Below are 27,669 nucleotides of genomic sequence, written 5' to 3' on the forward strand. Positions count from 1 at the left end.
ATCCCGCTGATCTTCGACCTTAACTCCACCTTCCTGCGCTGTGAGGAAAGACTGGACAGGCTGGGGTTATGTTCTTTGGAAGCCGAGAGGAGACCTGATTGAGGTGTATACAATTATGAGGGGCCTGGATATAGTGGATAGGATCTATTTCCCTTAGCAGAGGGGTCAACAACCAGGGGGCATAGATTTAAAGTCATTGGTAGGAGGTTTAGAGAAGATTTTGAGGGGAAATTTCTTCACCCAGAGGGTGCTGGGGGTCTGGAACTCACTGCCTGAAAGGGTGGTAGAGGCTGAAACCCTCACCACATTTAAGTAGTACTTGGATGTGCACCTGAAGTGTCGTGACCTACAGGGCTACGGACCGAGAGCTGGGTAGCTCTTGGTCGGCCGACACAGACACGATGGGCCGAATGGCCCCCTTCCGTGCTGTAAATTTCTATGATTCTATCCCCCATATCCCTTGATTCCCTTAATATCCAAAAATCTATCGACCTCTGTCTTGAATATACTCAAATACTGAGCATCCACAACCCTCTGGGGTAGAGAATTCCAAAGAGTGTCTACGTTATTTTTATACCCTTGCACTGTGCAACATTCCAAGCCAGGAAAACGACTTGCTCTCACGGATCGTGCCAGTGTCTGGCCCCGGATTAATAGTGACCCTCAGTGGCACTGTTGGAAATAGGATAACACCATTATTCTCAGCCCCACTCTTACAATTCACCACCCCGAGAAGTAGTTGTTTCTCCTCATCTCAGTCCTAAACGTCCAACCCCTTATCCTGAGACACTGACCCCTGGTTCTAGACTCCCCAGTCCAGGGAAACATCCTCACTGTCAATCTGGCAAGGCAGCATTTACTGTTCATCCCTGGTCGCCCAGAGGGCATTGTGTCAACGACATACTTCCTGAGGGACATGAGCGAACCAGTCGGGGCTAATATAACAATCTGACGGTTTTTATTTTAACACACTGAGCTGCTCGGGACACAAGTTGTCCTTAAACAAGGATGTCGCGTCATAAGCCATCCAAAAAAAAGTGTAGTTTAATTCACTGTGTCCCTCATCAACTGGCTGTATGCAAAATGGCTGGGGCTATTTCCCTAAACAAGGTGACTAACTAATTTATTGTATGTAAAGCACCTAAAATTATTTTTGGAGCGATGAAACAAACGGCTATGCAAATTAAGAGTTTGTTTCTGTTTTGAATTTTTTTTTTTAATATACTGGACCTAGTTGGGCTTGTAGGAGTCGCTGGATCTAATCGTCTGAGGGAGCTGAATTAACACAACCGATTTGCCACGATCAATGACGCAAGTTAGGTTGCTCAATCTATTTCTGTATTTGGAAGCTGTGGCTACTTGGACTTTCCAATCACCGAACAAACACTCGGCGATTCCCCTCGCCGGCCGCTCACCTGCGCTCCTCTCACTAATGGTGGCATCACGATCTGTGAGTTCTGCTGTGGTCCAAGCTTTGAGGTTCCCTGTAGACCCCCACGAACCAACGGTGGTGGGATTACTGTACCCACCGTGCGGGCAGCGGTTACCTGCAAGACAGGCGTGCATGTTTAGGAATACTTTTTTTTTATAAATGAAAACCAAATTACAGTCTTCCCTCTATCCCTCATCAAATGTCTCTGCCATTTTTCTCTCCCATGTCAAAGTTAACCAGGATTAAATTCTTATGGGCACCATTCAATCGCTGCACCTTGCCCCAAGCGACCATTAGTCATGTGTCAGGCTTGGCAGCGAATGCCAGCAAGCTGTTTAACCCGAGGGTTCATCAAATCGCAGCCAAATCGTGCCCCAACCTGAAAACTGATGCAGGCAAGACTATAATAAAAACGTAAGGAATAGGAGCAGGAGTCGGCCATTCGGCCCCTCGAGCCTGCTCCGCCATTTAATACGATCATGGCTGATCTTGGACTTCACTTTCCCACCCAATCCCCATTCCCCTAGAGTCCAAAAATCTAACGATCCCAGTCTTGAATATACTCATCGACAGCCCTCTGGGGCAGAGAATTCCAAAGATTCACCACCCTCCAAGTGAAGAAATTCCTCCTCATCTCAGTCCGAAATGGCCAACCACTTATCCTGAGACTGTGACCCCTGGTTCTAGACTCTCCAGCCCGGGGGAAACAGCCTCTCAACGACAATAAGTGAACTGCAAACTTATTAAAGGAGTACTTGGTGCCAACATTGCCGTTAAGCTGCGTGGTTTGGAGGTCCTGCGCGTGCACGGAAATTTGTATGGGCCACGCAGCCAGTTAAAGGGGCCACGCAGCCAAGCAAAATTAGCGGGAACATTGCTTGGTACCTGTTTTCATTCCCACGCACAAGGGGAAAATATAATATGACTTTAGACAAATCTCCAGGATATGACTGTTTCCAACCTCAGACTATTAAAAGAAATGGATGAGGAAATTGCAGATGACTGAAGTAGGAATTTTTCGAAGCCCTCTTGATGCAGGAACTGTGCCTCTGGTTTGGAAAATGGCAAAAATGTCACTTCATTATTTAAGGGAGGGAGGGAGAGATAAAAACGGTAACCACAGAGCTGTCACTTTATCATGTGGCACCCAGAGACTCAGTGGGCAGCACTCTCTGCTCCGAGTCAGAAGGTTGTGGGTTCAAGTCCCACTCCAGGGACATGAGCACAAAAATCTACGCTGACACTCCAGTACAGTGCTGAGGGACTGCTGCACTGTCTGAGGTGCCGTCTTTGTGGTGAGACATTAAACCGAGATCCCACGGCACTATTTCAAAAGAAGAGCAGGGGAGTTATCCCTGGTGCCAATATTTATCCCTCAACTAACATCACAGATGTCACAGATTATCTGATCATTATCGCATTGCTGTTTGTTGGAGCTTGCTGTACACAAAATTGGCTGTCGTGTTTCTTACGCAACAGTTCAAAATAGTACTTGATTGGCTGTAAAGCGTTTTGGGGTGTCCAGTGGTTGTGAAAGATGTTAAATAAACTCAAGTCTTTCTTTTTATCAGGTGTGGGGAATCTGGAATCTATCAGAGGCAGAGTGACCGAGTACTTAAATTTGAGCTGCTCAGAGTGAGCAGGGATGTAATTTGGGGGAGGGGAGTTGCATGTCTGACTAAACTAGGTGGAATTAGTTTTTGAAGTGATGGTAGATATGGACATGATCGATGTGGACTTCCAGAAGGCATCCGGTAAGATGTTGCATGAGTGATTAACAAAAGCCAAAGTGCACAGACTTGGAAATAACCTGGTTATTGGTTACGAGATAGGACAGAGAGTAGGGATAACGGGAAGATTCTCTGGTAGGTTGTGACAAGCGGGGTTCCCAAGGGATCTGTATTGGGGCCTCGGCTTTTCACCATATATATCAATGACTTGCGTGAAGGGATGAGAGAGTTGCATAAAAACAGAAAATGCTGGATTACTCAGCGGGTCAGGCAGCATCTGTGGAGAGAGAAACAGAGTTAATGTTTCAGGTCCGTGACCCTTCGTGGAAGAAGTTCGAGATGTAATAGGTTTTTAAGCAAGTGTAGGGGCAGGGGAAGGAGCGAGGGGACGAAAGAACAAATTGAAAGTCTGTGATAGGCAGCAGAGATCGAGACAAAAGGGATGATGGTGCAAGGCAAACGGAGATGGAAATGGGGCAAGTTAATAAACAAAAGATGAGTCGAGACAGGGTGTAAATGGCAGAATCAAGAGCTGCCATGGGAAAGAGAAAAAACAGAAAATAGGGGCAGGGGTTACGCTCTGAAATTGTTCAACTCAATGTTGAGTCCAGGAGGCTGTAAAGTGCCTAATGAAAGATGAGGTGGTTCCTCGAGCTTGCGTTGAGCTTCGTTGGAACAGAGCAGGAGGCCGTGGACGGAGAGGTCAGAGTGGGAGTGGAGCAGGGAATTAAAGTGACAGGCGACCGGAAACTCAGGGTCATGTTTACAGACTGAGCGAAGGTGCTCCGTAAAACGGTCATCCAATCTACACTTGGTCTCCCCAATACAGTATATTAAATTGAAAGTACAAGTAAATCGCTGTTTCACCTGGAAGGAGTATTTGGGGCCCTGGTCAGTGGGGAGGGAGGGGGTAAACGGGAAGATGTTGTATCTCCTGCGCTTGCACGAGACGGTGCCATGGGAAGGGGAGGGGGTGATTGAGGAATGGTGGGGGGGAGGGGAAGATGTGTTTGGTGGTGGGACCACGCTGGGGTTGGTGGAAATGTCAGGGGATGATCCGTTGGACGTGGAGGCTGGTGGGGTGAAAGGCGAGGACAAGGGGAACCCTGTCATGGTTCTGAGGGGGGAAGGGGTGAGAGCAGAAGTGCGGGAAATAGAACGGACACGGTCGAGGGCCATGTTAACCTTGGCAGAGGAGAATCCTTGGTCGAGGAAAAAGGAAGACATGTCAGAGGCACTAGTGTGGAAGGTGGCATCGTCAGAGCAAATGCGACGGAGAGGGAGACACTGGGAGAATGGAATGGAGTCCTTACAGGAAGTGGGGTGAGAGGAAGTGTAGTCCAGGTAGCTGTGGGAGTCAATGAGCTTATAGTGAATGTTTGTCAGTAGCCTATCCCCAGAAATGGAGACAGAGAAGTCGAGGAAGGGAAGAGTCGGGGATGGACCGTGTGAAGGTGAGGGAAGGGTGGAAATTAGACGCAAAGTGAATGAAATGTTCTAGTTCAGGGCGAGAGCAGGAAATGACACCGATAGTCATTAACGTACCGGTTTTATATCAGCGCTTTCACCACCACCCAACATCACAAAGCGCTTTACAGCCAATGAAAGTGTAGTCACTGTAGCAATGTAGGAAACGTAGCAGCCAATTTGCACACAGCAAGCTCCCACAAACAGCAGTGTGATAATGGCCAGATAATCTGTTTAGTGATGTTGATTGAGGGATAAATATCAGACCCAGGAGAACTCCCCCGCTCTTCTTTGACATAGTGTCATGGGACCAAACTGGTAGCAATGCGGTGGAGGAGGATTTCCTGGAGTGTATTAGGGATGGTTTTCTAGACCAATATGTCAAGGAACCAACTAGAGGGCTGGCCATCCTAGACTGGGTGATGTGTAATGAGAAAGGACTAATTAGCAATCTTGTTGTGCGAGGCCCCCTTGGGGAAGAGTGACCATAATATGGTAGAATTCTTTATTAAGATGGAGAGTGACACAGTTAATTCAGAAACTAGGGTCTTGAACTTAAGAAAAGGTAACTTCAGTGGTTTGAGACGTGAATTGGCTAGAATAGACTGGCAAATTATACTTAAAGGGTTGACGGTGGATAGGCAATGGCAAACATTCAAAGATCACATGGATGAACTTCAACAATTGTACATCCCTGTCTGGAGTAAAAATAAAATGGAGAAGGTGGCTCAACCGTGGCTACAAGGGAAATTAGGGATAGTGTTAAATCCAAGGAAGAGGCATATAAATTGGCCAGAAAAAACAGCAAACCAGAGGACTGGGAGAAATTTAGAATTCAGCAGAGGAAGACAAAGGGTTTAATTAGGAGGGGGAAAATAGAGTGAGAGGAAGCTTGCCGGGAACATAAAAACTGACTGCAAAAGCTTCTATAGATATGTGAAGAGAAAAAGAGTAGTGAAGACAAACATAGGTCCCTTGCAGTCAGATTCAGGTGAATTTATAATGGGGAACAAAGAAATGACAGACTTTGGATCTGTCATCACGAAGGAAGACACAAATAACCTTCCCGAAATACTAGGGGACCAAGGGTCTAGTGAGGAGGAGGAACTGAAGGAAATTCTTATTAGGCGGGAAATAGTGTTAGGGAAATTGATGGGATTGAAGGCTGATAAATCCCCGGGGCCTGGTAGTCTGCCTCCCAGAGTACTTAAGGAAGTGGCCCTAGAAATAGTGGATGCATTGGTGATCATTTTCCAATAGTCTATCGACTGGAGGGTAGTTAATGTAACACCACTTTTTATTAAAAAAAGGAGGGAGAGAAAACAGGTAATTATAAATCGGTTAGCCTGACATCAGTAGTGGGGAAAATGTTGGAATCAATTATTAAAGATGAAATAGCAGCGCATTTGGAAAGCAGTGACAGGATCGGTCCAAGTCAGCATGGATTTAAGAAAGGGAAATCATGCTTGACAAATCTGGAATTTTTTGAGGATGTAACTAGTAGAGTGGACAAGGGAGAACCAGTGGATGTGGTGTATGTGGATTTCAAAAAGCTTTTGACAAGGTCCCACACAAGAGATTGGTGTGCAAAATTAAAGCACATGGTATTGGGGGTAATGTACTGACATGGAGAGAGAACTGGTTGGCAGACAGGAAGCAGAGAGTCGGGATAAACGGGTCCTTTTCAGAATGGCAGGCAGTGACTAGTGGGGTGCCGCAGGGCTCAGAGCTGGACCCCAGCTATTTACAATATACATTAATGATTTAGATGAAGGAATTGAGTGTAATATCTCCAAGTTTGCAGACGACACTAAGCTGGGTGGCGGTGTGAGCTGTGAGGACGCCAAGAGGCTGCAGGGTGACTTGGACAGGTTAGATGAGTGGGCAAATGCATGGCAGATGCAGTATAATGTGGATAAATGTAAGGTTATCCACTTCGGGGGCAAAAACACGAAGGCAGATTATCTGAATGACAGATTAGGAAAAGGGGAGGTGCAACGAGACCTGGGTGTCATGGTACATCAGTCATTGAAAGTTGGCATGCAGGTACAGCAGGTGGTGAAGGCGGCAAATGGTATGTTGGCCTTCATAGCGAGAGGATTTGAGTACAGGAGCAGGGAGGTCTTACTGCAGTTGTGCAGTGCCTTGGTGAGGCCTCAACTAGATTATTGTGTTCAGTTTTGGTCTCCTAATCTGAGGATGGATGTTCTTGCTATTGAGGGAGTGCAGCGAAGGTTCACCAGACTGATTCCCGGGATGGCAGGATTGACATACGAGGAGAGACTGGATCGACTGAGCCTGTATTCACTGGAGTTTGAAAGGATGAGAGGGGATCTCATAGAAACATATAAAATTCTGACAGGACTGGACAGGTTAGATGCGGGTAGAATGTTCCCGGTGTTGGGGAAGTCCAGAACCAGGGGACACAGTCTAAGGATAAGGGGCAGGCCATTTAGGACTGAGATGAGGAGAAACTTCTTCACTCAGAGTTGTTAACCTGTGGAATTCCCTACCACAGAAAGTTGTTGATGCCAGTTCGTTGGATATATTCAAGAGGGAGTTAGATATGGCCCTTATGGCTAAAGGGACCAAGGGGTATGGAGAGAAAGCAGGAAAGGGGTAATGAGGTGAATGATCAGCCATGATCTTATTGAATGGCGGTGCAGGCTCGAAGGGCCAAATGGCCTACTCCTGCACCTATTTTCTATGTTTCTATGCTTTACGTCCACCCCAGGGGGCAGACGGGGCCTCAGTTTAATGTCTCATCTGAAAGACGGCACCTCTGACAGTGTAGTACTCCCTCAGTACTGCCCCTCTGACAGTGCGGTGCTCCCTCAGCACTGCACTGGGAGGGTCAGCCTGGATTTTTGTGCTCATGTCCCTGGAACTGGGACTTGAACCCATAACCTTCTGACTCAGAGGCAAGAGTGCTGCCCACTGAGCCACAGCTGATACCTCTTTCTCTTTAAAAATGGGATCAAGAGCACTGTTCCCACTAAATTCTTTTTTTTTTGCGTGCTGTACCTTGAAATTTGCTGCATTTGCGGCATGTTAGAGGGAGCAGCTTGTGAGCGGCCTGCGCAGTGTCTTCCCGATCGCCGCATGGCCACAGCTCAGAGCAAACATTGATCAAGAGGTTGGAGGGCCAGGAGGTAACTCCATGATAGAATAATTAGACCTTGCATAGAATGACTTTACTGGCTGGAATGACCCCAGATTATACGGCCATAACTGCCGCTGGGGTCTAGTGGGAAGTTCAGTTCACCATTCAGATTTACCGGCTGTAGCGGGTGTGTGGGAAGGATTTGCTTTATGATTTATAAACAATTCATTAGAAGTGAGAACTAATTTTCAAAAGCAGCCGATAGGATCGAGCATCATATAGGGGTGGGGGGGCGAGGAAAGAGAGAGAGAGAGAGAGAGAGAGAGAGAGAGAGAGAGAGAGAGAGAGAGAGAGAGAGAAGGGAAGGAAAGAATGCTAATTTCACTTAATAAAGTTGTAATTTATCAACTCTTGTTAAGTACGTGCAGTGAATTGCATCCAAGAAAGGCTATTAGTCTGTCCCGAAGCAAGATGCACTGCAGTTCAGGACCTCTCCGGCTCACTGCGCTGCATAACGCAAACTAGGCAAAGCAAAAATGCCGGTGTGTGATTGTACTGCTGGGATAAGCGAGCTAGTCCACCCACCCCCCCACCCCTCGCAATACGCGAGCTTCCCCCCCCCCCCCCCCCCCAGGTTAAGTAGAGTGTCTCGCTGGGCCATTTCAGGGGGCAGTTAAGAGCCAACCACATTGCTGTGGGTCTGGAGTCACATATCGGCCAGACCGGGTAAGGGCAGCAGATTTCCTTCCCTAAAAGGACATTGGTGAACCGGTTGGGATTTTACGACAATCTAACTTCACGGTCACCATTACTGATACTCGCTTCATAGTCCAGATTTATTTAATTGAATTTAACTTCCCCACCTGCCGTGGCGAGATTTGAACCCATGTCTCTGGTTCATTAGTCCAGACCCCTGGATTACTGGTCCATAACATAAGCACGATACTTCCGTACACCCTTGACGAGGGGAAAGCCCATGGGTAATGTTTTCTGCAGCAATTACATTTGAGAAACCCGGGCAGGGCAGCTACTTCTATTCCACGGTTAGAATATGTAACTAGTGTTGGCACTAAGCTTATTTGGCATGTCGGACCCAAAAGTGCACCTCTCTCAAGTTAAAATGCTCCACTTCTGTGCAATGTCCTTCATTAATCATCACCGATCTACCACCAACCTGTACCCACCAGGATGTCACTCTGTCAAACAGCTCGAAATGCTCTCTCCACACACAAAGCAGAGAAATCCTGCTACAACTATACAGGGTATTGGTGAGGCCACACCTGGAGTACTGCGTACAGTTTTGGTCTCCATATTTAAGGAAGGATATACTTGTATTGGAGACTGTTCAGAGAAGGTTCACTAGGTTGATTCCGGAGATAAGGAGGTTGACTTATGAAGATAGGTTGAGTAGGTTTGGGCCTATACTCATTGGAATTCAGAAGAATGAGGATATTATTGAAATATACAAGATAATGAGGGGGCTCGACAAGGTGGATGCAGAGAGGATATTTCCACTCATAGGGGAAACTAAAACTAGGGGACATAGGGCTCAGAATAAGGGGCCGCCCATTTAAAACTGAGATGAGGAGGAATTTCTTCTCAGAGGGTTGTAAATCTGGAATTCTCTGCCCCACAGAGCTGTGGAGGCTGGGTCATTGAATATATTTAAGGCAGAGATAGACAGATTTTTGAGCGATAAGGGAGTAAAAGGTTAAGGGGAGCGGGCGGGGAAGTGGAGCTGAGTGCATGATCAGATCAGCCATGATCCTATTGAACGGCGGAGCAGGCTCGAGGGGCCAAATGACCGACCCCTGCTCCTATTTCTTATGTTCTTATGTTCTAACCCAAGTCCAGAATTGCACAGCTGGATGTCCTTCCACAGTTCCAAGTGGAAAAATGTCACCAGACTGATTGCATCTTATTGAAATCCCACCGACGACGCTGCTCCGATTTGCTGCAAAATGGATAACGAGGTGATTAGAAGGCTGCAATTCGTTTTAAAGATTCTGCTGACTGTGCAATCTTCCAGTTTATCGATTCTGAGTGGGGAATTACAGCCTTACAACGCACTGTGCAATCTCCAGTTGTTCTCTTGCTGCATTATCGCTTTGCTGTAAAACCAAGTTCCATTTTTAGACATTCCCCAGATCAGACTTGTGACCCAAGATCCTGATGAAGCAGCCCATTCTCTTACAGCCCTGTCCCTATCCACCCAACCAAGAACTCACCTTAATCGCTCGGTTTCCAAACCCCTCCCCCCACGATGCTCAACCCAAAGTCTGGCAAGGCCCCAGTTGCTACACTGACCTGAAAGTTGGGCTTGCCAGCGGGAACATGCAGCGTTCCCCGGACCAGTGGGGGTGGGGTGGCCATGGCAGTGCCTGTCGAGACAGCAGGCTGGGAAGAGAATATTGAAAAGAAGCACAAATACATGTGAGAAAGCTGAGGAACACAGGGGCACAAAGCAAACGTCTATTGCTCATTTGAAGAGATATCCTGTTGTAATCACCCAGGTCAAATCAGACTGACAGACAGGATAGAAAGAGAGAGAGAGCAGTGCGCCTAACTGCAATATGGATTCTCACCATTCATAAAGCTCCCCACAATCAGATTTCCAACATAGTGTCAACTTACTCTAAAGGGCCATACCCACTGTGCTGAGATTTGATTCAATCTCTGGTCTCAAAAAGGCAGCAGCCTTGAGCACTGCTCCGCCCAGACTGTCCACGGATTTTAGATCTTGAGTTGACATCTCCTCCAGTCAGTGCTTCCATCATTTGAATCACCCGACAGCTAACAGGAGGAGCTGTAGGAACTACAGGGTAAAGCAAATCATTGCAGGGGTTCTGCGACTAAGCAGCACCCTCAACAGGCAAGAGATACCCTCTTCGCTTGGCTCAGTTGGTAACCCACTTGGTTCGAGCAATACACGGGTAATGGCAACTCATTTTTGAATCGAGGTCCCAGTCTGAGAATGAACTCTTCCCTGTGAAAACCCTCCTTGTGCTCTGCTTGCCCCAATGAGATAAATTTTTCTTGTTAAAAATTGAAAAAAAGACCGAGAATACGAGAAGCTCACGACCCCACCCCTAAACCAGCGGGCTGACCCGTGCCCACCTGACTGTGTGATAAATGAACATACAGAATCAAACGTGAGCAGAGGCCCATCACCTTCACCCCACTCACTCGATGGTGCACCCTTGTGTACTACCCAGCCACACCAGCTAATTCAGGGCAAGTGAAAGGGAGAGTTAAAAATCTGTGGCCAATTTCAGAGGCGGTAAACTACCTGGGAAAATTCCACAATCTAACGATTTCCATGAGATCATGATTACCCACCACGAGGTAATCTCATCTCTTCCTTCCCTCGGCACCCCCCAAATACGCTGCCACACCCCATCTCACTCGGGAGCTCAACAAGTGCCTCCTTAAAAGAAAACCTACTTATCGCATCTCCAACCATTTTAAACATTAGGACAGAGAAAAACAGGGGATCTTTGTTCCAATTCAAATGAGATTGGGCGAGAGTAGTTTTAATCGAGGTAAAAAAAAAATCTAAGTGTTAGAATAAGATGAAACTCAAAATTGCACGTAACGGCTCTTTCACATCAACAGGACCATAAAACATTGATCGAGGAAGCAGGTTACAGTTTTTAGAACCAGATATCTCTTCAAACATTTCATATGCAGCTTAAGCAAGTCATGGCAAGGTTCATAAGGCAACAGTTGGCACAGAGAAAGAGAACCGGGTTGAGCAACTTAACAGTTCAACAGAGGTGTCCCCTGGGCTTTGACAATAGGCATTCCATCATGTAACATGCAAAACTCCAGCTTCTTATAAGGTTGCGGAGGGGTGAAGTCCCCATCTTCCTCCCCCCCTCATTAGTTCTCTAGTTTCTCTCTGGGTTGCTCCACCCCCGAAAGCTCAGACTCCTGCTGAGGTACAGATTATAGGGGGACAAGAGACACATGCAGTGGCCATTCTTTGTGCGAGTGCCCAGACAGCGAGTATTGCCATGCTATACAGTGTTACAAGCGAGGCCAACCCTCGCCCTCATGTGTTTCCCAGCAGGAAGGGGGGGGGGGGGGGGGGGGGGAGTCAGTGGATCAGGTGCGAGAGCCTCTGTTAATTCTCCCCTCCTTAAACCTCAAGATCCTGAGGCCAATCGTAGTCTCCTTTCGCCGCCCCCCCGATCAATGCCACTCCAGAGATTGATCACAGGACATTCTGGTCTGTATGGATAGCCACATACCACCGTTAACAACCGAGACAAGTCGGAGACCCCAATGTTCCCTCTAAGCCACGCAGCTGTCGGTTCCGCACAACCTGGAACGTTAAATTTCGCGCTTGCCCAAAACTGCGAATGGACCACAAAACCCCTTGAAGGGGCAGCGCACTCCAAACAAATTAGGGATAACATTGGGAGAGACTGGTTGAATTTTCTTTTCAAATTGATTTGTGTGTGCTAGATTTTGTTAGGCAAGGTTATTAAGGGTTACGGAACCAAGGCGGGTAGATGGAGTTAATATACAGATCAGCCATGATCTAATTGGATGGCGGAATAGGCTTGAGGGGCTGAATGGCCTCCTCCTGTTCCTATAACTAAGACTGCAACAAAAAGTACAATTAGCTTGGTGGGGCAGGGGCAGGGGGGGGGAGAAAGGGGGTGAGGGGGTGGGGGGAAGAGAAGAATTGTCTGGGCGCTATGTGCCCACGGCGCAGTAATCGTGTGCTGGTCTGATCTACAAGATGGCTGCAGTACTGGGCTGTGGTCGCAAGGGGGCAGCTGGTCCCCATGTTAAAATAAATGCCAACAACTGTGACCATGGCCCGCTGAATTGGCAGCCCAGGTTCAAACCCAAACCTTTTAGCTGGGAGAGGTTATACCAGAAGCAAACCGCAGAAATCGTTGCAACTGCTTCAAACTCAAAAATAATGCGGAATTTTCTTCTGCATTGCATAAATACACTTGTACCTCTTAACGAGTTAATAGGAGTCTGCAGTAACAGGTTAGAATTGAAACAAGAGACAATTCAAGATTTTGGAAATGCATTTTAAAATCAATAGTCAGCAACAGGGAGGATGGAGGATCATCATTGCTCCAAACCCATTAACAGGCCATGCCCCCCTCCCCACACAGCCCTCTGTCAGGGTGTCGAACAAACAGAGCTGCCAGGGTCCATCCTGGCACACACAAGCTGCGGTTTGTAAAAGACACAGGAACTAATTTCTCCAAAATCCAGTGGGCATTCTCCACGCCACACGGAACACTTTGGTGGGATGAACGTGCAGCAGGCTTTTAAGTTTTTTTTCCGGCTCCAGGTGTTAGTTCGGACACCGAGTGTTACCCGGCTATTCGTCCATGGGGGGTCATCGCAGCCACACCGAATCCCGCTCTGAACTTCCCATCCGCGCGCGCACTTTCCACAGAAATTATTGGATAGCAGTTTGGGGGGCAGGAGGTAACAGGGAGAAAGTATCCTGGTTGTTTTCCCAAGCCTGGTCCACGATTGCGCTTTAAGCACGTCGGGGTGCAGAGGATGGTTGCAGTAATCTTACGGGGATCCACTAACCCTGAGTTCTAAAGTCGAGCGTTCCTTTACATTTTAACAATTGCACTTCATGTCAAATACAAGAGGCAGGAGTACGCAGCCTTCAGTCAACAGAGCAAGACTGAAATTCAAGACAATAAAATAGGTCAGCTCCTAGTGTTTTTAATCTAGTCTCAAAATAAAAGGAACTGTATGGGGGTGCTTCTAAAGTCAGCTCTCCTCCCAGCAGCACAGAAACAGGCCATTCAGCCCATCTAGTCTGTGCTGGTGTTTATACTCCACAGGAGCCTCCTCCCATTCCATCGGCCTCTCCTCAGCCTCCCAGCATCTCTTTTCGTCCTTTTTCTCTCGTGCACGCGTCTAGTCTCCCTTCAAAAGCAGCCAAGCTGTTTGCCTCCACCGCTTCCCGTGTTGGAGGAGGCCGTGTGCAGCTACCATGAAGAACGATACCCCGAGCTGCCGGGCTTCAACTTACTGAGAGTGTGCCAACAACGGGAGGGGTGGGGAACGACTGCACACGGGAGAAACACAGACACCAACACTGATACCTTCGGGGTGATGGTCTCCTTCTGAATTTGGCTCTGTCGGAGTTTCTTAAGCAGGACAAGTTTGGCCTCCTCCAACCGCAGCTCTTCCTTTAGCTGCTTGATCATTCTCTCTCGCTCCTCGGGGCTGCTCTTCTGAAAGGAGAAGGCCAGCGTTACTTTAACAAAAAAAAAATCCAGTAGTCAGTTTCCCTCCCACCACCCTGCCCATCTAAGGGCATTGGGGTACAATTCCACAAGCCTTGGGTCAATTTGCCCAAGTGACCATTCGTCATGTGCAAGCCTGGTCATTCAGTGGCGACGGGTTATTCGACTGAGAGAGGCAGCATCACAGACTCCGATCGCACAATTTCTAGTGAGTTTCACTGGATAGTGATTGGGAGCAGGAACCCTGGCAGATTTTCCCTCGGTCAGGGGAACTGGCACCAATTGCAACACCCCTTAACGCCACTTAGCAGACAGCAGCTTATTTAACAAAGACTGGGAATCAAACTCAATTTTTTTTTTGTGGGGGGCGGGGGGGAAAGATGGGGAACTTGCAACGCCCTGCATACAAGAACATAAGAAATAGGAGCAGGAGTCGGCCATTCGGCCCCTCAAGCCCGCTCCACCATTCAATAAGGTGGCTGATCTTCAACCTCAACTCCATTTTCCTGCTCGCTCCCCATATCCCTCGACTCCCCTCGAGTCTAAGTATCTATCAACCACTTTCTTGAATATACTCAAAGACTGAGCATCCACAGCCCTCTGGGGTAGAGAATTCCAAAGAGCGTCTACGTTATTTTTATACCCGTGCACTGTGCAACATTCCGAGCCAGGAAGACGACTTGCTCTCACGGATCGTGCCAGTGTCTGGCCCCGGATCAATAGTGACCCTCAGTGGCACTGTTGGAAATAGGATAACACCATTATTCTCAGCCCCACTCTGGTGCAATAGCTTCTCCAGAGGCCGGTAAGTCATTGCTGGGCTACAGTTTCATCGGCACCAGGCAGCCTTGAGGCTCTTTTAAGGAGGGCCTTCACGTGCGAGTTTCTAGACCAGCGTTAGCAGGCTATTCGGCTGCGGGGGCATCACCTGCTTCCTGTCTGCACACGACGCCCAGTCAGTATGCACTTTCCAGCAGGGGGATCATTGGATGACAATCAGGAGCGTGAATAACGAAATGGAAATGGCTGGTTAAAGAAAAAGTGTTCACAGTTGTTGAAAATGTTTTCTCAGAAGAGTCAGGTTCCGTAGCAGGTGCCTGTGGAATCAGAGCTGTATTCAGCCAAGAACTGGGATATTATATGTAATCCGATCGGGGGGGGGGGGGGGAAAGAGAAAGGAGAGAAAAATGTGTTCCAGAAATTTAACTACATTTTAATGGAACCAGCTTGAACAAGGAAACACACGAGCTGAATCGTACGGAGCAGAGGGAGGCCGTTCAGCCCACTGTGCCTGTGCTGGCTCTTCGAAAGAGCCATCGGATTCGTCCCATAATGCAAATCAGAAGTTTATTAAAAAAAGATAAGAGGAAGAATGTATACAGGTGGAACGTCTGAAATCCAGAATCCTTGGCACTGAGTCCATGCTGGTTTTTGGGGTTTTCCAGATTTCAGACAAGAAAATCAATAGTCTGAAGTCCGGAATCCTCGGGACCGAATCCATGCCACATTTTGGACCTCACCATGCCGGATTCCGGGATTCCGGATTCTGTATGTTGCACCTGTATAAACTGAAGCGACTGGTCTTGTTAAGCCTCACCATGATATCGTTCGTATTTGCCGTCCTCACTGGGTCTTTTGAGAGCCCGTTCATCCTGGGGCTTGAGGGCTCGTTGTCGGAGAGGACGATGATATCCGGAGATGGGGAGCGCTTTCCCTTCTTCATTTCACTGAAAGAGATTGGACTGCAGTTTGAACAGGGCACTGGAAAACCGAACCATCAAAACTTTCAAACCCCCAGCCCGAGCGCACGACATTCTGGCTCCCGCAAACAGTAGCCACGATTTCTCCCCATCCCGCACTTGACAAACAATGCCCCTCCCAACACGCGGAATTTACAGCACAAACAGGCCATTTGGCCCAACTGGTCTTTCTCGCCCTATCAGCATATCCTTCTATCTCTGGCTCCCTCATGGCCTTATCCAGCTTCCACTCTGGCTAAAGAAGATTTTCCAAAATCCTGGATTTACACACAATGATCCTCAGTCTCAACGGCCTGGGGCCACACCCGCCTGAATATGCTCACCACGGGGCACTCACTACACAACCAGAATTATTCTTTTGGGGTGGGGGAGGTGGAGGGAGGGGAGGGGAGGGAGGAAGAGCCCGGGGGGGGGGGGGAAGAGGGGGGTGAGAAATGACAAAGGGTGGTGAAGAGAGGGGGGTTGTTAAGCGAGAGGGGGTGAACGAGAGAGGGAGCCGAGATATTGGGGGGAAGGGCGGACGGGAGAGAAGGGGGAGTGGGATGTGTGAAGAGGGGGGGAGGAGGTGTGGAGAGGGGGAGAAAGAGAAAGAGAGAGGGGGAGAAAGAGAAAGAGAGAGGGGGGTGTGGGGTGGGGGAAAGAAAGACCTGGAAAGGGGGAGGAGGAGGGGGAGAGAGAGAGAGAGAGAGAGAAGGGAGAGTGATTCCCCACACAGGGCTGCTCACAGGTATGGAGAGTGTGCGTTTATCTGTGTTGATCCTTGCTTCATTTCACTAATATTTTGGAGCGAATACAAGCTGTGACGGGCTGTGTACATCTCCCTTCCTCATCCCCACAGACAGCCGCTGACCCATGTGTGGGGTTCATACTCTGACTGCCCACATGGACATCAGCACCAACACAGGCAAAGCCCGAGACCCTCACTGTGAGGGGACGTGGGGTGGGAGTAGGGTACGAGGGGGATATTACCTGCAGCCCACAGCTAGAGATCTTTGTCGATTTGATCTCGCCTTTCTCATTACCCCACATTGCAAAGTCTGCAGATAACAATTACAGTTGCCAGGTTTCTTTATTTTAAAAAGAACTTTCCTTGAAAGTTAAATACTGGTCCTGATGTTTCTTCTACAGTTCATGAATATTATCAATTAACGGGTGACGTGTACGAAATGTAATGGCCAACAGCATGTTCACAGAAGCCTCATATGATGTGGCACATCGCATTGTTTTGCTATTCCCTACAGACAACACTGCTTAGGATAATCAATAGGGTCTGGCCAAGATGACGCCACCCCATTAGCTCAGACACAGCATCCTTGCGTCGAAGTGACTGCGAAGTAAACTTCCTGTATGTTAATTGGACCAGAGGACAGAGGGAGAAAAAAAAAGTTGTCACGTGACTTTGGCATTTCCCTTCCTCTGTCACATGACCGCCCCCCAGTGGAACCCATGGCAACAGCCGGCTGGAACTGGTCTGTGACACATTGCCTTCATTTTGTGAAGGGAGGTAGGGTTCAGGTACTGAAACAAAATGGAGCCCATCGAACAGGCAGGAAAGAGCAAGTCAGGTTCCCACCCGCTCAGCCGCCTCTCCCTCGCAGGCCTCGGTCTGCGAAGCTCGGTGAATTTAGGACCGCACTGTGACGCACACACGAACAAATACTTTGAAAAGCCATTTTTAAAAAAAAAAACGACCTCAACGAAGGAATTTCGAAAATTTACTTGGAACTTTTCATTAAACCGACTCAAAACTATTTTGTGCACAAGAAAATTCACAGAAACACGACGCAGTTACGAGAGAAAATCTTCCAACATGCTCATCTGGGGGGGGCGGAGGGGAAGCACTTGTAATTCTTCACACACACACATTTATCTCATTACTGCTAAACGTTGTACTACACGGAATAATTGCCGGGTTTGTGACAGCCTCAAGCTTCTGGGGGACTGAGCGCCCCTGAAACCTTGCGGCTCTTGGCCAACACTTCGTTTTCAACTGATAAGGATCTTTCCTTGGCCCCCTTTCTATTTCTCATCTATATGCTGCCCCTTGGCGATATCATCCGAAACACAAGTCAGTTTCCACATGTACGCTGACAAGACCCAGCTCTACCTCCCCACCCCTTCTCTCGACCCCTCCATGGTCTCTAAATTGTCAGACTGCTTCTTCAACATCCAGTACTGTATGAGGCAAAACTTTCTCCAATGAAATATTGGGAAGACCGAAGCCATTGTCTTTGGCCCTGCCACAAACTGTGTTCCCTAAACACCGACTCCATCCCTCTCCCTAGTATTTAAGACTATACCAGACTGTTTGCAACCTCGGCATCATATTTGACTCTGAAATGAGCTTCCAGACACATATCCATGAATAACTAAAACCGCTTATTTCCACCTCCGTAACATCGTCCACCTCCGTCCCAGCCTCAGCTCTTCTGCTGCTGAAACCCTCATTCATACCTTTGACTTGACTATTCCAACGCACTCCTGGCTGGCCTCCCACATTCTACACTATGTAAACTTGAAGTCATCCAAAACTCTGCAGCCCGTGTCCTAACTCGCACCGGGTCCCGGTTCAGCAACACCTTGATTTCAAAATTCTCATCCTTGTTTACAAATCCCTCCATGGCCCTCACCCCTCCCTATCTCTGTAATCTCCTCCAGCCCCACAACCCCCCACCGAATGTCTGCGCTCCTCTAATTCTGCCCTCCTGAGCATCTCTGATTATAATCACTCCACCATTGGTGGCCGTGCCTTCTGTTGCCTGGGCCCCAAGCTCTGGAACTCCCTCCCTAAACCTCTCCACCTCTCTCTCCTCATTTAAGTTGCTCCTAAAACCTATCAAGCTTTTGATCATCATCTGCAATTTCTTCCTCTGTGGCTCGGTGTCAAATGTATCTGTTTGTCTTGTATCACTCCTGTGAAGCACCTTGGGATGTTTTGCGACATTAAAGGTGCTGTATAAATGCATGTTGTTGTTGTTTGATATCCTCCTCAGTTCGGAGAGTCGGCAAGCAGCAGCTCCTGTCTGAGAAAACTCTGCGCCTGAACGTGAGGTTAACTAACGGCAGAGTGCAACTCGGAGAACCCAAGGCCTGTTTATATGTTGAGGTTTGAGGCACGTACACTAAAATAAACACCAAGCTCTGTCGGAATTTGCTGCTCTAGGAAAAGTTTTCAAGTAAATGATTCATTTCACTACACAAGACAATTGAGAAAATAACATGAAAAACCCAAACATCTTTGCATAGTGTCTTTCATGACTCTCGAGTACCAACGAAGCACAAGTCAGGAGAGTGCTGGAAAACTCTCCATTTGTCTGGATTGGTGCAGCTGTAACAACACTCGAGAAGTTTGAGGCCATCCAGGGCAAAGCAGTCCCTTTGCCTGGCCACCACCCCCCCCACCCCATCCACCACCTTCAACACTCACTCCCTCCACCACCGGCGCACCGTGGCTGCAGTGTGCACCGTCTACAAGATGCACTGCAGCAACTCGCCAAGGCTTCTTTGGCAGCACCTCCCAAACCCGCGACCTCTACCACCTAGAAGGACAAGGGCAGCAGGCACATGGGAACACCACCACCTCCACGTTCCCCTCCCAGTCACACACCATCCTGACTGGGAAATATATCGGCCGTTCCTTCATCGTCGCTGGGTCACAATCCTGGAACTCCCTCCCTAACAGCACTGTGGGAGCACCTTCACCACACGGACTGCAGCGGTTCAAGAAGGCGGCTCACCACCACCTTCTCAAGGGGCAATTAGGGATGGGCAATAAATGCCGGCCTTGCCAGCGACGCCCACATCCCAATAATTTTTTTTAAACTTAAATGGACGCTTTATTTTGTGGAATACAGACACTTATTCCTAACAGAAGTACCACCGTGGCAATAATCAGCTCAGACCATCAGAGATCCACACATCACAGAACAACATCGTCATTTTCATGCTAACGGTAACCTTTACGAAACTTTAATTGGCAGAGGGGAGTTTAACGTTTGAATTGACGGAGGACCAGCTCTACGTTCAACCTTCTGACTGCCATGTGTCCCCCATCGCGACACCGCATCTCTACTGAGTAGCACGAGGATTAGACTAAAAGTAATTGGGGAGGTTTAGAGGGGATTTGAGGGGAAGTTTTTACACCCAGAGGGTGGTGGGGGTTTGGAACTCTCTGCCTGAAAGGCTGGTAGAGGCAGACACCCTAATAGCATTAAAAAAGTACTTGGATGTGCACTTGAAGTGCAGTAACCTGCAGGGCTACGGACAGAGAGCTGGAAAGTGGGATTAGGCTGGATAGCTCTGTGTCGGCCGGCGCGGACTCGATGGGCCGAATGGCCTCATTCTGTGCTGTAAAATTCTATGCTTCTATGACTCTTCCATGTCGGGCAAGCCCCCAAACAATAAAGCCACTGTTCAACCCCACAAACCACAACATTTGTAAACAGGGCATATCAAGAGGATACAACATGGTGATTTATAGAGTACGCCAGGTCTCGCGAACCCAGCCCGTTGGGGCTCATTACAAAGCACCTGACCTTGCTCAGCACGTCAATAGCGGTAAAAGGTGTTGGAGGCACTTCAGATCGAAATGTCTCCCTTTTTTTAATATGCAGGAAATGTCGATAATGCTCGTCCTGACGCAGATTATAAACATCCTGTTTTACCGTAACAATTAACCTCATGTGAACTGCAGCAGTATATGCACCAAGGCAGACAAGTCACGGCACTGAAGTACACGGATATCCCAGAATACCAATGCGCAGTACGTGCCATGGCTAAGGTAGGTATCTCGTCAGCCAGTGGCTCAGAGCACTCTCGCCTCTGTTTCAGAAGGTCGTGGGTTCGCGCCCCGCTCCAGGGACTTGAACACAAATATCCAGGCTGACATTCCCAGTGCAGTACCGAGGGAGTGCCGCACTGTCGGAGGGGCAGTACCGAGGGAGTGCCGCACTGTCGGAGGGGCAGTACCGAGGGAGTGCTGCACTGTCGGAGGGGCAGTACCGAGGGAGTGCTGCACTGTCGGAGGGGCCGTCTTTTGGAGGAGTTGAAGCCGAGGCCCCTCCTGCCCTCTCAGGTGGATGTAAAAGATCCCACGGCACTATTCGAAGAGCAAGGGAGTTCTTCCCAGTGTCCAGGGTAGCCTTGAAGAGTTCATAGAGTGTATCCGGGATAGTTTCCTTGAATAGTACGTTGCGGAACCAACCAGGGAGCAGGCTATCTTAGATCTGGTACTGTGTAATGAGACAGGATTAATAAATAATCTCGTAGTAAAGGATCCTCGAGGAATGAGTGATCATAACATGGTTGAATTTCAAAACAGTGTCCTGATCTTAAATAAAGGAGACTACAAAGGTTTGAAGGCAGAGTTGGCTAAAGTGGCCTGGAAAAATAGATTAAGGTGTGGGACAGTTGATAAGCAGTGGCAGACATTTAAGAAGATATTTCATAACTCGCAACAAAAATATATTCCAATGAGAAGGAAAGACTAAGGAAATAAGGGATGGTAACAAATTGAAAACAAGGCATACAATGTGGCCCAGTGGGAGGCCAGAGAATTGGGAAACTTTTAAAAGCCAACAAAGAACGACTAAAACAAATGATAAAGAGAGAGAAGGTAGATTATGAAAGTAAACCAGCACAGAATATAAAAACAGACAAGAGTTTCTACAGGTATATAAAAAGGAAAAGAGTGGCTAAAGTAAATGTTGGTTCCCCAGAGGATGAGACTGGTGAATTAATAATGGACAACAGGGAAATGGCAGAGATGTTAAAGAAATATTTTGTATCAGTCTTCATGGTAGAAGACACTAAAAACATCCCAATAGTAGATAATCAAGGGGCTATAGGGAGGGAGGAACTTAATACAATCACTAAAGAAGTAGTAATTGGTAAAATAATGGGCCTAAAGGTGGGCCTGATGGCTTACATCCTAGGGTCTTAAAAGAAGTGGCTGCATAGATAGTGGATACATTGGTTGTGATCTACCAAAATTCCCTGGATTCTGGGGCGGTCCCAGCGGATTGGAAAACTGCAAATGTAACGCCCCTATTTAAAAAAGGAGGCAGACAAAAAGCAGGAAACTACAGACCAGTTAGCCTAACCTCTGTCGTTGGGAAAATGCTGGAGTCCATTATTAAGGAAGCAGTAGTGGGACATTTGGAAAAGCATGATTCAATCAAGCAGAGTCAGCATGGTTTTATGAAAGGGAAATCATGTTTGACCAATTTGCTGGAATTCTTTGAGGATGTAATGAACAGGGTGGATAAGGAGGAACCAGTGGATGTGGTGTATTTGGATTTCCAGAAGGCATTCGATAAGGTGCCACATAAAAGGTTACTGCACAAAATAAAAGCTCACGGGGTTGGGGGTAATATATTAGCATGGATAGAGGATTGGCTAACTAACAGAAAACAGAGTTTCGGGATAAATGGGTCATTTTCCAGTTGGCAAACAGTAACTAGTGGGGTGGCGCAGGGACCAGTGCTGGGACCCCAACTATTTACAATCTATATTAATGACTTGGATAAAGGGACCGAGTGTAATGTAGCCAAGTTTGCTGGTGATACTATGATGGGTGGGAATGCAAATTGTGAGGACACAGAAATTGCAAAGGGATATGGACAGGCCAAGTGAGTGGGCAAACATTGGGCAGATGGCGTATAATGTGGGAAAATGTGAGGTTATCCACTATGACAGAAAAAATAGAAAAGCAAATCATAATTTCAATGGAGAAAGATTGCAAAGTGCTGCAGTACAGAGGGACCTGGGGGTCCTTGTGCATGAAACACAAAATGTGAGTATGCAGGTACAGCAAGTGATCAGGAAGGCAAATGGAATGTTGGCCTTTATTGCAAGGGGATGGAGTATAAAAGCTGAGAAGTCCTGCTACAACTGTACAGGGTATTGGTGAGGCCACACCTGGAGTACTGCATACAGTTTTGGTCTCTGTATTTAAGGAAGGATATACTTGCATTGGAGGCTGTTCAGAGAAGGTTCACTGGGTTGATCCCAGAGATGAGGGGGTTGACTTCGGAAGATAGGTTGAGTAGGTTGGGATTCTACTCATTGGAGTTAAGAATGAGGGGTGATCTTATTGAAGCATATAAGATAATGAGGGGGCTCAACAAGGTGGATGGAGAGAGGATATTTCCACACAGAGGAAACTAAAACTAGGGAACATAGTCTCAGAATAAAACTGAGATGAGGAGGAATTTCTTCTCTGAGGGTTGTAAATCTGTGGAATTCTCTGCCCCAGAGAGCTGTGGAGGCCGGGTCATTGAATATATTTAAGGCGGAGATAGATTTTTGAGCGATAAGGGAGTGAGGGGTTATGGGGAGCGGGCAGGGAAGTGGAGCCGAGTCCATGATCAGATCAGCCATGATCTTATTGAATGGCGGAGCAGGCTCGATGGGCCGAATGGCCTACTCCTGCTCCTATTATACGCCATCTGCCAAATTTTCTTACATTACACCAGCGACTACAGTCCAAAAGTATGTAATTGGCTGTGAAGCGGTTTGGGACGTCCCACGGTTGCAGAAGTTGCGATATAAATTCAAATATAGCAGAGCTACTTTTAAGAGGAAGCTAGATAAACACATGAGGGAGAAAGGAATAGAAGGATGGGGTGAGATGGAGATGGAGAGGGGTGGGAGGGGGCTGGTGTGGAGCATTAACCCCCGACCCAAAAGCTTGGTCAAAGAGGTAGGTTTTAAGGCGCGTCTTGAAGGAGGAGAGAGGTTTAGGGAGTGTTCAGGCAAGAGGGCACATCTCTGATAACAGCCAGGCAGCCGCAGCCTGGCTAGCAGGAGTAGGCCATATAGCCCCTCGAGCCTGCTCCACCATTCAATAAGATCATGGCTGATCTGATCATGGACTCAGCTCCACTTCCCAGCCCGCTCCCCATAACCCTTTATTACCTTATCACTCAAAAATCTGTCTGCCACAGGACAACCATTTGGTACTGATAAAAAGCGAGTGGGAAGAATGATGGCGTTTTCTTTATTATAGACCTAAAGAGGGATGCAGTGCCCCCATTTCCAATTTCAATCTGGATGTTAGCCAGGATTACAATATTACAACGCTGGTCTCCTGGTGAACAAATCCTGGCTGGAATTCTCAAAAATTCAACAGATTCACATGAAGGCTTCTCCAAGGGATTAAACTGTAGCATACTGAATGAGGCTCTCTCTTCCTCATGGATCCCGTTACTATTCACATACACCCTGGGCCAAGATAATGCACCCCACTGATAAAGAAAAAGAAGAGACTTGCATTTCGACAGCGCCTTTCACGAACTCAGAACATCCCAAAGCGTTTTACTGCCAATGAAGTACTTTTTGAAGTGTAGTCACTGTAGGAAACGTGGCAGCCAATTTGCTCCCACAAACAGCAATGGGATAATGACCAAACAATCTTTTTTGAGATGTTGAGGGATAAATATTGGCCCAGGACAGCAGGGTGTAACTTCCCTACTCCTCTTCAAAATAGTGCCATGGGATCTTTTAGATCCATCTATGAGAGGGCAGACGGGACCTTGGTTTAACATCTCATCCGAAAGATGGCACCTCAGACAGTGCGGCACTCCCTCAGCACTGGCACTCGAGTGTCAGACACTGGCTACAGTCAACTAGAGATGTCTGGCATGAAAGAAAATAGGCTGGGGGCACGCGCACTCACCTCTTTCTAACCACCTCCCACCCACCCCAAAACCACCCTGTGCCCAGTGGGTTTAAGAGCCTATGTGGGTTAAAATAAGAAGAACATGCTTTATCATACTTGAAAAACAAAAAAGAGTGTTTGATTCTTAAGAGTTAAAAATAAATCTGGCAAATCCTCCCAATATGTCTGACAGTAAGTCTGGCTGCTGTGGGTTGATGGGGACAGAGCGATTCACCATGAATGTCATGCGATGCCCATTAACCCTTAGCATGAACTCTTCACCTTCCACTTTTAAAACAAAAACTCAACAGCTCTCCCAGAGGCACCAGAACTTAAAATATGTTCAGCATAAAACGTAACATGATGCGGTAAGTGAACTTGCTGTAGACACTTTCAGAATGGGGAATATTGTGGAAAAGAATGCGGTGTTGCAAGAGTTAAGAGAACACAGGGACATACAAGACACCATTGCGCTCCCTCGGGGCGATGTCAGTTACAGTCTCCAAGGACTGTCAGCAGCAATCACTGACTTCATATTAACAGAGGTCTGATATGAAAGGATTCGTAAACGCTCGTTATGTACTTTTCACCTATTCTCTTCCTGCACCATGCATGGGCTAGTTGTTAACACTGCTCCAAACTCCCTCCACCCAGATATCCTTGTGGCTTAGCACCGTGCAACCTGCCCCAGCCCTCAGCCAAAGAGGGCTCATCAGTGACCTCAATTGGAACTTTCAAAACTGAAATTGTTCAGCAAGGAATATGAAAGGTTACAGAACCAAGCTGGGTAGATGGAATTAAGATCTAATTGATGGGATAAATGCCCTATTCATGTTCCTCATTATGTTCCACTCAGAGATGTACAAGAGTAACTCAAGTTGGCACCTGCTCTCCACATGGGGAATCGTTACCATGATGGCATGGCAGTGGTGAGGAACTAGCCAGGCGAAGATGTGTGCGCAGAAACCCTCGGCTGTGATGCACCACCACTCTGTTCAAGGTCAGCATGTTAAAAACGGAGATCACTAGTAATAGAACCTGTAACACTTTCAAACTTCATCCACTGTAATCAGGGTGTTAAAAAAACTCCAGCGCCTCGTAACATTCTCTGCTTCACACTCAAACTCCGACTGGACCAGAACAATCCCTCTCTGAGGAAGATTTCACTTCCCCGACTAAAATCTCCAGGCTTTCATGATCCAACTCCGGACACATCATCCATATACATCCAGTTGGCAGTTCCCTTCAGTCCAACATCAATCAACTCCCCTCTTTCCTTCTCTTCTTCAGGTGTTGACTCAAGGTTGGGCATAGTTCCAAAGGCACTCCACCAACTTGCGCAAACAACCTTTCTTCACACGCAAGCGACAGCGAGTATCGGCAGGTTACATGTGTGGGGAGAAGCATCACTGGCAAGACCAATTCTCTCGCCACTTGAATTATCGCTTTCCAGCACTGGTCAATGGACAATAACACTCGAAGCTCGACACCATCCAGGACAAAGCAGCCGCTTGATCGGCCCCCCATCCACCACCTTCAACACTCACTCCCTCCACCACCGGCGCCCCCTGGCTGCAGTGTGTACCATCTACAAGATGCACTGCAGCAACTCGCCAAGGCTTCTTCGGCAGCACCTCCCAAACCCGCGACCTCTACCACCTAGAAGGACAAGGGCAGCAGGTGCATGGGAACACCACCACCTCCACGTTCCCCTCCCAGTCACACACCATCCTGACTGGGAAATATATCGTTGTTCCTTCACGGTCGCTGGGCTAAAATCCTGGAACTCCCTCCCTAACAGCACTGTGGGAGCACCTTCACCACACGGACTGCAGCGGTTCAAGGAGGCGGCTCACCACCACCTTCTCAAGGGGCAATTAAGGATGGGCAATAAATGCCGGCCTTGCCAGCGACGCCCACATCACATGAACAATTAAGAGTCAAGAATAGGCTTCTTCCTTCCTACCCAAGGGGCATTAAGGTCAAAGGTAGCATCCCTATCTGTGCACAGCTAAATCCAGCACACAGCACCAGAGGGACCTTGGAGTGCATGTCCACAGATCCCTGAAGGTAGGACAGGTACCTAAGATGGCTAAGGCGGCACACGGGATACTTCCAGCTATTAGCTAAGGCATAGAATACAAAAGCAGGGAGGTTATGCTTGAACTGTATAAAACACTGGTTAGGCCACAGCTCGAGTACTGCGTGCAGTTCTGGTCACGCATTACAGGAAAGATGTGATTGCACAAGAGAGGGTAAGAGGAGATTTACCAGGATGTTGCCTGTACTGGAGAATTTCAGCTATGGATAGTGATTGGATAGGCTGGGGTTGTTTTCTTTGGATCGGAGGAGACTGATGGGAGATTTAATTGAGGTGTTTAAAATTATGAGGGGCCTGGATAGAGTGGATAGAAAGGACCTGTTTCCTCAGCAGAGGGGTCAATAACCAAGGGGCATAGATTTAAAGTAATTCGTAGAAGAATTAGAGGGAAGTTGGAGAACTTTTTTCCACCCAGAGGGTGGTGGGGGTCTGGAACTCTGCCTGAAAGGGTGGTAGAGGCAGAAACCCTCATCATATTTAAAAAGTACTTGGATGTGACCCTGAAGTGCCGCAACCGACAGGGCTACTGACCTGCAGTGGGAGTGGGGTTAGGCTGGGTAGCTCTGTGTCGGCCAGCGCGGACACGATGGGCCGAATGGCCTCCTCTTGTGCTACAAATGTCTATGATCCTCTGAACCTTCAGGTCTTAATAGCTCAGTTTCACAGGAATTTAGCAAGAAAGCGATCCTTGTGATATCCCTTTTGTCATATAATCTCTGCTGCCTGCCAGCCTATCACAGACCTTCCCATCTGTTCTTTCCTCCCCCATCCCATACCTATCCCTGCCTCTGTACTGGCTTAAAACCAGTTACATCTCGAACTTTTTCCATCTCTGACCACAGATGCCACCCGACCTGCTGAATATTTGCAGTATTTTGTATTTACTTGAGATACTGCGCTTGCTGCACTGAAACTGATGTGAGGACACACCACTCTCTTGCACTGATGCAGCAACTGGGCCTGGGACCAACTGGGAATGACCAGGATTGCCCATTCCAGGCCGCTTACATCCATCTCCACACTGTTGCTGAAATCTTTATCCACAATCACCGCCTTCAGGCTCGATTTCTGCAACTCTGCTTTTCCCAGCTTTCACTAACTCAGTCAGGCCACTGCGCCAAGTCTGCCACACAAGGTCCTACATATCCATCACCCCCGGCCTCAGCCAACAT

At 47.9% G+C, this 27,669-nt stretch overlaps 1 protein-coding gene across 6 annotated transcripts in view; it reads right to left on the minus strand.

Annotated features, from left to right (window-relative positions):
* Positions 1-27,669, minus strand: part of gatad2ab (GATA zinc finger domain containing 2Ab) — a 156,840-nt gene that overhangs the window by 14,178 nt on the left and 114,993 nt on the right. For 3 of the 6 annotated variants that reach the window (XM_070859549.1, XM_070859552.1, XM_070859550.1), the window contains exons 4-7: positions 15,575-15,704; positions 13,834-13,965; positions 10,040-10,129; positions 1,416-1,547 (exon numbers count right to left, since the gene is read on the minus strand). In XM_070859549.1, coding sequence (XP_070715650.1) covers positions 1,416-1,547; positions 10,040-10,129; positions 13,834-13,965; positions 15,575-15,704 — 484 coding nt within the window. The remainder of the gene's footprint in view (positions 1-1,415; positions 1,548-10,039; positions 10,130-13,833; positions 13,966-15,574; positions 15,705-27,669) is intronic. The other 3 variants (XM_070859553.1, XM_070859554.1, XM_070859551.1) reach the window with 2 other exon arrangements.

This window comes from Pristiophorus japonicus, chromosome 18 (genome assembly GCF_044704955.1).
Source record: "Pristiophorus japonicus isolate sPriJap1 chromosome 18, sPriJap1.hap1, whole genome shotgun sequence".
NCBI lineage: Eukaryota > Metazoa > Chordata > Chondrichthyes > Pristiophoridae > Pristiophorus > Pristiophorus japonicus.